At 43.6% G+C, this 12,048-nt stretch overlaps 1 protein-coding gene across 5 annotated transcripts in view; it reads right to left on the bottom strand.

The window, feature by feature from the left end:
- LOC115167857 (formin-like protein 3) overlaps nucleotides 1-11,683 on the bottom strand; it is a 46,143-nt gene extending 34,460 nt beyond the window's left edge. For 4 of the 5 annotated variants that reach the window (XM_029722545.1, XM_029722544.1, XM_029722549.1 and 1 more), the window contains exon 1: nucleotides 11,043-11,682. In XM_029722545.1, the coding sequence (XP_029578405.1) occupies nucleotides 11,043-11,159 (117 nt within the window). In that variant the 5' untranslated portion in view covers nucleotides 11,160-11,682. Of the gene's footprint in view, nucleotides 1-11,042 lie in introns of all 5 variants that reach the window. The other variant, XM_029722546.1, reaches the window with a different exon arrangement.
- Between the last annotated feature and the right edge of the window lie 365 nt (nucleotides 11,684-12,048).

Genomic DNA, 12,048 nt, shown 5'->3' with positions numbered 1-12,048 from the left:
ACACAACAGAACCAAGGAGAACTGTCTATCTGGAACTAAAGGCTCTGGAATGTCACCCAAATGTGGAATTACGCAGTAGAATTGACGGACATTATTTTAACTAACCTCAAAACAACAGCTCTGAATCGGGAATGGCGTGCCGTTTGGAACGCAAACGTAGCTTTAAAGCCATAACCCATTAGTCCTTCAACTGGATTTCCACCCGTCTGTCCCTGTGAGGGTCAGGACGTAAAAGAGTAAAAGAGTGCAGCACAAAAGGTACCAAGGGATGAGGGCCCCTGTTTAAACAATCCAACCTACAGAGTCCCCATTGTACTGAGGAGGAAACCCCTTCTATCCAGAGGAAAGGCTAGGGGCTCACTGCAGCTGCATCAGAGACAGAGCATGCAAACCCCCCCTTTTACTTCATACCTACACACACACCGCATGCACATACACACTAACACATTGACATATACATAAATACAGCCGCCACACTCTCTCACACATAAACAAACACTCGACTACGTGAACCACACGAAGGACCAAACAAAATGGCGTATTGTACAGAGGCAGTACAACGAACTATGTACGCTCGTTCTGTGGACTTCATATCCCAACGTCACAGCGAGGAGAACACTGTTTGTGTTCAGCCTCCAGCCCAGACCATTCAAGTCGAAGTCTTGAGTACTCTTGAACAGTATCAAGGTGGTCAGTTGAACGACTGCCTTAAAAAAAATAATGGAACGGAAGGATGGAATGGAAGAATCCTCGTTCAGTCAGGTGGGTCACGCGAAGAACCTCACAGAGAGTCATTGACGTTCCATGTGCGTAGAGACACGCTGTATCTGTTCAGTCACGCTCTTCAACTTGACCTGGGCTTTTCAAAAAAAATAACTGCTCTGCTCAGAAAAGCACTAAAACCTATCGTTCTGGGCCCATAAAGACGAACCCATAATGAGGACTAGCTATAGCCTGGGGGAGAGCGAGCCAGATGGAACTGCCTTCACTTGGGACTATGCTCCCCCAGTCCCTCCTCTCTGTAGCTGTATGGAAGCCTGGTCCTGGCCTTGGAGGTGACAGAGACATATGTACGATTCTCCCAGCGGGAGTTTGTGGCATAGCAAACAAACAAAAGATGACCCCCAACACCACACACACACACTGCCTCTTTAGAACTGTCGAATATGTTGACAGAGGTTAGCGTGGTCAGAGCAGATACATAAAATGATTTAAGTTGTCCAATAAACGCTGCACACAGTTAAGGCCATTAGTTCCAACTGAGTGGCATCTCTCAAACACTCTGTCCTCCTGACTCAACTCAGAGTGATCACAGAGGAGAGGGGCTGGGTAGAAGTTGGATTCACTTTGTCCTGTAGGTGCTTTCTGTCTCGTGTCGCCTCTCTGTTGTTTCAGTTACCCGTCCTATCCTTCCTCCAACTTCTCAAAATGTCATTCCACATATATCTGTGAGGCCATCCTGACTCAATTCCCCCCAGGTCTTTTCAGTGCTCTCTGATCATAGAAATAGGAGGATTCACAACACTCACAAAGCTGTGATCTATCTTTTTTTTCTCTTTCCGGTAACACGTAGGCTTATTTGTGTGCTGTTTACTCCTGAGAGCTTCTCAGTCTCTGTGTTGTCACTGTGAACGCGCAGAGATGTACCTGGCCTGCGCACCAGAATAGACGTAGCCAGATGTTTTACGAGTGCCTGTTTTGGGATGTTCTCGTCAGTTCACCATTGGTAACTCATTGCGGAAGCTGCATTTGAGCCGAGGAAACCCCACCTGTGCCTTGTACTGTTAGGAGAGGTTCTGCCTTTTCTTTGGAATACTGACATGTAAAGTCAGAAGTTTGTATTGATATATATATATATATATGTGTAAACATAATTGAATTGTACATTTATCACCATCACCAGCGCTGTGTAAATACATTTCATCACCATTTACACCTCTACCTGCCTGCCTCGTTGTCCTTAAGCCTGCTAGAAAGACCCTATTTTGCAACCCAAGACTGATCATTTGACAGTCCACTCATGGGTCATTTCCTCTTCTATTTTGATCTCGCTCTGTCTACTGCTGATGTCAGAGGAGTGGTGGAGGAGTCACTTTGTCAGCACTTTCCGTCTCATTTCACTTCCCCTACGGTTCACTTAAACCCCTCGCTGTGCACACCACGTCATTTCAACGTGAATAATTGGGTAATATTTGGTTGAGCTGTTGATCAATGAGATTACAACCTACGTTCAACACCACTCAAAAAGACAGCCGAAAGTTTGTTGAATTTCCAAAAGGTCTACCACTGCGCTTTCAAACCATTTTTAAAAGCACAGCAAAAATAAAATGGGAATACAATGTCAGATACTTCATTTATTTATACAACATATTAATGTGTTACCACTGTGCTTCATCTAATAGCAGAACCAAATGACCTGGATTGCAGTTGAGATTACATTAAAAATACAGCTGAAAATACCATATTTTGGGTTAGTGAAAATGTACTTCACAGTGGTTTATATGGTACAATGATTCTCTACACTCGCTTGTTTTGTCACATAAACTGAAATTAAGCTAACCATTAGAATTCTAGCAATCAGGAAACGGCGGAGCGATTTATGCATAGTGCATCTTTAACTTTAGGCTATTTAGCGTATTACAAATGTAATATTTTATTGTGTTTGGTTGACAAAGCAAACCAAATATCACCATTTAAAGGAGATTATTCTACGGCTTGTATAGTTCCATCTGGGCCACTGGCTCAATCTCATTCTTTAACTTTTATATTTGGTCGAGTTGGAGACGTGAATCCAACATATTAACTTGTCGACAAGTTAATAGGCTATGTTGATATTTGGTTGTGTTGACTACAATTCAGTATCACTAAATATCATTAAATCAACCAGAACTTGAAACCATGTTTTTTTTGTTGAATTCTGGGTTGATGACTTTGCAAATACTATACAGGCCTAAATAGTATCATTGATGATATATGAGCGATCCTATACATTTACTCTGTTAAACCTACCCTTTAGAATGACTTCGATAGCAACAGTAAATCTATCTAGTTTTTAAGTAGAGATCTCTTAACAATCACAATAGCACATTGGTCAAAGTCAGTGACTAATGTCATAGCTAAGCAGACGGTGCTTGGTTAAAACTCTGGATGGGAGACCAGAGGGTAGCAGAAGGTGCTTGGTTAAAACTCTGGATGGGAGACCAGAGGGTAGCAGAAGGTGCTTGGTTAAAACTCTGGATGGGAGACCAGAGGGTAGCAGAAGGTGCTTGGTTAAAACTCTGGATGGGAGACCAGAGGGTAGCAGAAGGTGCTTGGTTAAAACTCTGGATGGGAGACCAGAGGGTAGCAGAAGGTGCTTAGTTAAAACTCTGGATGGGAGACCAGAGGGTAGCAGAAGGTACTTGGTTAAAACTCTGGATGGGAGACCAGAGGGTAGCAGAAGGTGCTTGGTTAAAACTCTGGATGGGAGATCAGAGGGTAGCAGAAGGTACTTGGTTAAAACTCTGGATGGGAGACCAGAGGGTAGCAGAAGGTGCTTGGTTAAAACTCTGGATGGGAGATCAGAGGGTAGCAGAAGGTACTTGGTTAAAACTCTGGATGGGAGATCAGAGGGTAGCAGAAGGTACTTGGTTAAAACTCTGGATGGGAGACCAGAGGGTAGCAGAAGGTGCTTGGTTAAAACTCTGGATGGGAGACCAGAGGGTAGCAGAAGGTGCTTGGTTAAAACTCTGGATGGGAGACCAGAGGGTAGCAGAAGGTGCTTGGTTAAAACTCTGGATGGGAGACCAGAGGGTAGCAGAAGGTGCTACTCAGTGGATATAACTTGGAACATCTGATGAGGTTTTAAAGCTACAACTTCAATGTGTTTTATACAAGGTTTATCTATGTTGAAATGAAGTTACCGTGATGACATCATCTCGCGGTTGAAATTGCACCCTCAAAAACAGCTGTTCACATGAATGGCTTATTTTGTATTGGATGTATTTTCCACGTAGATTCCACGTCACAATATGCTTAATTAAATTGGAACAATGTTGAGTCGACCAGTTTGTGCCCAGTGGGCTCCTTACCTTCCTGTAACCTCAAAATGTAATTCCACACAAATATCCATGAGCTCCTGCAAACCAGAGGGACTTTCCTGCCTGTACCACAGTCAAACCTCAGAGTATGGTGCAACTCTCTGCAACACTCTGGTTGTGTCCCAAATAGCAACCTAGTCCCTATATAGCGCACTACTTTTGACCAGAGCCCTCTGACTCTGTTAGGGCGGACTCCAACCGACGTAATCGAGTATTGAAAATAATCAGTCACTTTCCCCAAAAACTTTTAAAGACGTTTGTGTGCGTGTGTACTGTTCAAAACGTTGTTAAAGTCATCACAGCAGCAGGCAGCCAGTTCAAAGGGAATGTTCCCTCTGTGAGCCTAGCTGAGTTGTCCTGTGGTCCCAGACCTGACCACAGGAATCCAGCGGTGGAGTGGAATTGTGCGGGGGCACTTTGAAAGAAGATCCATCCAGAACGCCAAGGCCCCAGCCCCCGTTCCAACTGCTCCAGACATACACACCTTTCAAAACCCCACCACCACCTCCACATCTCTCTCATAAGGAGAAAGGCATATGGAGAAGTTTAGCTAATAAGCCAGACCCTAATTTGGTGAGTAGGACGTAAGGAATCCGAAGGAAGGAAAACCCATGCTGCAACAGTGAGAGAGAAGTTCCATTTTTCATGTAGTATTCCATAAGGCTTAGCTAGTATCCCACAAACCCATAGCATTTAAAGTCAAAGCTCCCTGGTATCCCACAAACCCATAGCGTTTGAATTCAAAGCCTCCAAGGACACAATAATGAGTAGGTAAGGGAAAAAGACGAAAGACTTGAGACTCCTGAGGGATAGGGTCACCCTGCTCTTTGATGCTGACACCCAGTATCCGTGCATAGATATACACTGATTGCACATGTGTATCTAGTCTCGTATAGTGTCCATGTGTCTGGTTGCATCCCAAACGGCAGCCTATTTCCTATGGGCACTGGTCAAAAGAAGTGCATTATATAGAGAATATAGTGCCATTTGGGGAACAGTCTCTGTCTGTGGTCTACCTACAGTACATGGTGGTGGTCCTGTACAGGGCTGACTATGGGCCAGTGCCGGCAATGCAATTTCCTCTGTAAAAAGAGAGAGAGAGAAGACAGCTGTTTCCAGCCACAGAAGAAGATGAACAGAGCTAGTGCTGTTTCTGAAGAGAGAGAGAGAGTGTTAGTTTCTGATTGTTTATGTCACGTTTGTTTATGTCACTTGTGTTTATTATCTATTTCACTTGCTTTGGCAATGTAAACATATGTTTCCCATGCCAATAAATCCCTCTGAATTGAATTGAAGAGAGCGAGAGAGAGACAGAGACAGTGAGAGAGAGAACAAGAAAGCGAGAAAAGAGGAGATGCCTTTAGCACATTCTCCCCGTTTAGACTTGACCCAACCAGACTGCATGAAGTACTCTAATTTAACCCAGGGGTCTCATCCCATCCCCTTGCCCCCCCTCCCCACTCAGACCCTCCTCCACCTTCCTCTCCCTCATCTCCCATCGGGAGAAGAGTGATTCTGCTCAAGTCGTTACCGTAGGCTGTGGATATTACTGCACTGGCACAGCCTACACCCATGACATCATAATGTGCTGCTGCCATTCCAAAGGCCAAGGGATGTCTGGGAGCTGCCTGCCTCTGTCTGAGAGGAGGAGGCTGCCACACCAGACACAGAAACAGCCCTAGTACACACACAACCTCCCAAACGCTCACATGCAGTAACGCACATTCACACAACAGGAGGTTGGTGGCACCTTAATCGGGGAGGACGGGCTCGCGGTAATGGCTGAGGCAGAATAAGTGGAATGGTATCAAATACATCAAACACTTGGTTTCCACTTGATGCACATCCGTACACAGCGGAAACACAACAGGTGGAGATGGAGGGATGTTGTGATTAGACAATTCTGTTTATGGAAAACAGTTATGAAATACCACTTATGCAGATTATTCCACCATGCTTCTTGTAACAAAGTGGAGAGAGGAAACATGTTTGATTGAACAGAAATATGACCAATCTATTGTAGGAAACAGAGTGAAACAACGTAAAATCCCAGTGTTTTCAGCAAATAGTTTCACTCTCTCTACGAAGGAAAACCCCCGGTGTGACCCGAACTCTAACCACGCCCAGCTAGTCAAACCACGGCGCTCTCTTCCCGACAACCTCCCAACTTCAACATGGTGTGTGTGGAGCTTTGACCTACGAAAAGGGCCATCACGTTACCGCCATAGTCGATATCTCTTGTATTGGTATAATGTTTTCACGATTTTATCCAGTTAAATCGATTACGCATCGTATTTTGTCTCTTGTGACAGAGAGATTAACGCAAACTGCAAGATTTGCTTCGGGGTTCTGGGATTACACGAAGTGATTAGCCTACTTTCTGTCATCGTGGAGATTTAAGAGCTATCGTTTCTAACAACGGCACAGTGCTGTTGATACATAACATACCCCTTGACGAGGCGCGGTGCCCTCTGGAAAATATGTCTAAAAATAACTGTTTCTAACTGTTTCTGCATGACCCCCAACAGTCATAACTAAGTGAGAACAGCTTCTAGCTGAGCATAGTCTTTTGATTACTACCCCATGGCTCCTGCAGGCAGTCCTCCGTGCAGGAGAGATGATGTGAAATACGTGGCTAGTTGTTATAATAGTTTGTCATGATAGCGCAAAGCTGAGACTTTAGCACAGCAGTCAACAAGGGCAGGGATTTGATCGGGACAACATAGAAAATCATGGAAAAGTGATTAAAAGTAGGATGTTTGTATGGGGAGGTAGGTTCATTTCAATGGCATAGAAATAGAGGATGATGATAGAAAAGCAAGAATTCCTGATCCCTGAGCAGTTTCTCGCTGTGCCGGCGTGTCTCTTCACATAGTAATCAGAGCAAATATCTTTGGTAACAGATAGCTGTCATACTATCAGATACTAGCACACGTGGGGCCTGAACTAGTGGGTTTCCCACCGAGCTGCTGCCTTGAGTCTCTTGACCACAGAAACATAGACAGTTAGGCCTACATAATGTGTTGTAGTTTTATCTGTATCCTCTTGGCATAGTGGCTACAGTACGCTGCAGTCGTAGTAAAGGCTGCATGGGATATCTGGCAGGCCAGTGTTCAGATGGCTCTGTGCCAGAGTAACAGAGAGACTTGGACAGACATGAATGTCCCTAGGCGGACTGATGTACAGTTAGAGGAAAGTATACAGTATGCAAGAGGCAGGTATTCTCAGGAGAGATGTTGATTGGTTTAATTAAGCTGTAGAGTATCATGAGTACAGTAAAGTAGAGTACAGTAGAGTATGGTAATGTACAGTAGAGTACATTAAAGTACAGTAGAGTACGGTAGGGTAGGGTAGAGTAAAGTAGAGTGCGGTAGAGTAAAGTACAGTAAAGCAGAGTACAGTAAAGTACAGTAGAGTATCTGCGACATGCAATACTGTTACTGTAGAGTCGGTACACAGTGGCTAAACTCAGGCCGGGTGTGATGTGGTGTGGGGAGGTTGGTGATATAAGTGGGAAACACTAGACTAACACTTGTGAGCAAACACATTTGTCGCTGGATAACATGGCGTACCCGACATGGTCAGTGGAAGCCATATTGGCAGAGAAAGAATGTTTTGATTCATGGTGGAATTAAGTGATTAGTCTTTCTTTGTTTAGACTCTTAAATTGGTGGTTTGGAGGGACGTGAGAACTGGGGACAGTTTGTTTTGAAAGAATGACAAGGAACCTCACTTTCTAATGTAAGAAGAAGAAACAGTTTACATAACTACTGCCCATAGCTATTGACACAGCTACAGCGCATTCAGAAAGTATTCAGACCCTTTTACTTTCTCCACATTTTGTTACGTTACAGCCTTATTCTAAAATGGATTAAATAAATATTTTTCCTCCTCAATTTACACACAATACCCCATAATGACAAAGCGAAAACAGGTTTTTCTAAATTTTTGCAAATGTTTTAAATCTAAATTAGAAACACCTTAATTACATAAGTATTGCGACCCTTTGCTAATAGACTCGAAATTGAGCTCAGGTGCATCCTGTTTCCAATGATCATCCTTGAGATGTTTCTACAACTTGATTGGAGTCCACCTGTGGTAAATTCAATTGATTGGACATGATTTGGAAAGGCACACACCTGTTTATATAAGGTCCCACAGTTGACAGTGCACTTCAGAGCAAAAACCAAGCCATGAGGTTGAAGGAATTGTCTGTTGAGCTCCGAGACTGGGGAAGGACACCAAAACAATTCTGAAGCATTGAAGGTCCCCAAGTACACAGTGGCCTCCATCATTCTTAAATGGAAGAAGTTTGGAAACACCAACACTCTTCCTAGAGCTGGCTGCCCGGCCAAACTGAGCAATCTGGGGAGAAGGGCATTGGACAGGGAGGTGACCATGAACCCAATGGTCACTCTGAAGGAGCTCCAGAGTTCCTCTGTGGAGATGGGAGAATCTTCCAGAAGGACAACCATCTCTGCAACACTCTACCTATCAGGCCTATATGGAAGAGTGGCCAGACCCGAAGCCACTCCTCAGTAAAAGGCACATGACAGCCCACTTGGAGTTTGCCAAAAGGCACCTAAAGGATTCTCAGACCATGAGAAACAAGATTCTCTGGTCTGATGAAACCAAGATTGAACTCTTTGGCCTGAATGCCAAGTATCACGTCTGAAGGAAACCTGGCGCCATCCCTACGGTGAAGCATGGTGGCAGCATCATGCTGTGGGGATGTTTTCAGCGGCAAGGACTGGGAGACTAGTCAGGATCGAGGGAAAGGTGAACGGGTGGCAGGTAACCTGGTGGTTAGAGCGTTGGACTAGCAACCGAAAGGTTGCAAGATCGAATCCCCGAACTGACAAGGTAAAAATCTGTCGTTCTGCCCCTGAACAAGGCAGTTAACAAACTGTTCCTAGGCCGTCATTGAAAATAAGTATTTGTTCTTAACTGACTTGCCTAGTTAAATAAAGGTTAAAAAAATAAAATAAAAAACGGAGCAAAGTACAGAGAGATGAAAACCTGCTCCAGAGCGCTCCTGACCTCAGACTGGGGTGAAGGTTCACCTTCCAACAGGACAATGACCCTAAGCGCACAGCCAAGACAACGCAGGAGTGGCTTCGGGACTAATCTCTGAATGTCCTTGAGTGGCCCAGCCAGAGCCCAGACTTAAACCTGATTAAAAAATCTCTGGCGAGACCTGAAAATAGCTCTGCAGCGATGCTCCCCTTCCAACCTGACAAAGCTTGAGAGGATCTGCAGAGAAGAATGGGAGAAACTCCCCAAATGCAGGTGTGCCAAGCTTGTAGCATCATACCCAAGAAGACTCTATGCTGTAATTTCTGCCAAAGGTGCTTCAACAAAGTACTGAGTGAAGGGTCTGAATACTTATGTAAATGTGATATTTTATTTTTCCAATTGTGTTTTTTGTCGCAATAAGCTTTCTTAAAATTATGAAAGTGTTTATTTACAAATATATATTTATTGTACCTTTATTTAACTAGGCAAGTCAGTTAAAAACAAATTCTTATTTACAATGATGGCCTACCCCGGCCAAACCCGGACGACGCTGGGCCAGTTGTGCGCCGCCCTTTGGGACTCCCAATCCCGGCCGGTTTTGATACAGCCATTATAAAACGTAGTATAAACCATAAAGGCCTAAAACCCATTATTGAATTATTCACAATACAGAGATGATTTGTACCATTCCATTCAGAACCAACTTATTTTGGAATCAGGCATTCCAAATAATAAAAACAAAGTCCACCAACTTTAAATTGTTGATCACTTTGCCCCATAACTGTGCATCAGTATTGTGCACAAAGAAAGTATCTTCTTGGCCCCTTGATTTAGGATGACAGACACACTTGACACTTCAGCTGTTGATCAATGGATAAAGTGGGTGTTGACTGTGTGCACAGCATCACAAAGCCCCAGCGCAACTCAAGCCTGTGAAGCGGGACGGCATTCAAAGATGGTGAGGGGGGAGGGGGGGGGCAATAGACGAGAGGGGGTGGTTCCTCTTTTACGATCTCCCCGGTGTGGGAGTTTTAGGGGAATTCAGAAAATGTTGTCGTCGGAATCTGTCATGGAATTACCAAAATGTGACTCTGGCTAAACTCGAAACTAAAAAAATGTGTATTCCATTGGGACTATACATGTCATTAAAGATTTGATAATGAAAGTGAAATTGTACTCTGAAAACGAGCCAATTCTTGAACAAACTACTAGACTTCGGTAAATTAGCCCAAAGCCTCGAGTTGACTTTTTTTTTAAACAAAAGAACCGAAGGAACTAGAGGGAGAAACAGATAGGGTGTGGGGGTGGGACACAACGGGTCGGCTGATTATAGAATATCAGCAACTCCAGCATTACAGGAGAAGAATGTCAAAGTGGGATAGGTTAATAATTTCGCTCACTCTTATGATGATAACATCTTGCTTTCCACAAGAAATACACACGAGACAATATAAACGGATCCATTGTCTTACTGTAAACGGCATCAGAGTGTACTGTCAGACATATTTATTGTCTTGTTTAAGCATTTGTGTTTGATAATGGTTAATCCTCCGATTGTTAGAAACCTGTTTTGGGTTTATTGACCAACTGTGATGCATATTATAAAAGGATTAAAGAAAAAATAACATATAAGTGTTGCCTGTGTGAAACCATGAGCTGTTGTTGAGGTGTTTCACCGAATCAAAAGGTGAAACTTTGGGCTACTAATTAAAAACAAACTGAAAATTCACACAGGCCTACTCCTAATCATATGGTAGGTAATATGTTCTGTAGCGCGTATCGTTTCAGCATGACAGATCTGTATGTAGCCTAATGTTTTATTTGATGTTAATTATGCGCTTCGGAAGTTTTATATGGCTCTCTCTCTCTGAGACAATCTGGAGCGCAGTAAACCAAACCAAGTAGCCATTTCAATTCAAACATGTCTCTGAGGCAGCAGTCACTTACCAAAACTAAAGCAAATCTCTCCTCCAACTCCGACTGGTCAGGCATGGGCACTTTCAATGGCATCATATGATGCTTCATATTGTCCGACTGTCCATCCACACTTTCAATATTCCCCATGGTTAAAAGCAGTACTGTATCCTTTTAGTAGAGTAAATAAAGTTCCCTCTTCCGACCGTTAATTCAGAGTTTTTCCAAAAGTGGGAAAATTCCCTGCGTTCCTCCAAAATGCACCAGTGCGTTATTACAAAATCAGCCACTTCTGTTCCAAATGTTCCAGTTTAAATCAAACGTTTACGCCACACCAGTTCCATACGGTGTCATTTAAAAAAAAAGTATACTTTTGCATTTGTAGAGAACTCTCATCTGTATTTTACTCTAAACTGAACCTCACCTCAAAAGTAACAATTGTTTTCTGTTCCAAAGAATGGTTTCCGATTTACCAGGCCAATCCATCTCCATCTATTTCTGTAAAATCTTCTTTCAATAATATATGTTTTAACCCACCCAAATAGCGACTTCTTAGTTGCTGGACTGAACTTTCTTGGCTACGATGCCTTTGCATTCATTATTGTTGTGCGATCCAGATGGTTGTGTGATTCAGTCTAGAAGACTCTTCTGTGTAGCTTCCACCCAGAAGCAGGCTTTCTGCTATTGTCCCGCCCTTGATAGGGTTACTCTCCCTATTGAGGCGTTGACTTATCAATCACACTGCTTATCGCGCTCTACTCGCACACATATACGCCTGGATCACACCGACAGTTTTTTGCGCTGAAATGGTATGCGACATCATCTGGATACGTGTGCAACAAAACTTCAACATTCACCTTCTGCTACCATTTATGTCAAGCCGTCTACACATACAATTTGATGCATATGCTCAAATAAATCCAACGTACGCACCACACAGAACGCACTGCAACTGTCTCCGCAACGCAATGCTGCAAGGCAAACGCAACGTTCCATTGGAAACGAATGTATTTCTTTTGGTGTGTTTGAGGCTTAGCAG

Source organism: Salmo trutta, chromosome 30 (genome assembly GCF_901001165.1).
Source record: "Salmo trutta chromosome 30, fSalTru1.1, whole genome shotgun sequence".
NCBI classification, from domain to species: domain Eukaryota; kingdom Metazoa; phylum Chordata; class Actinopteri; order Salmoniformes; family Salmonidae; genus Salmo; species Salmo trutta.
The sequence above is the reverse complement of the archived record's forward strand: the minus strand, read 5'-3'. Positions and strand labels throughout refer to the sequence as shown.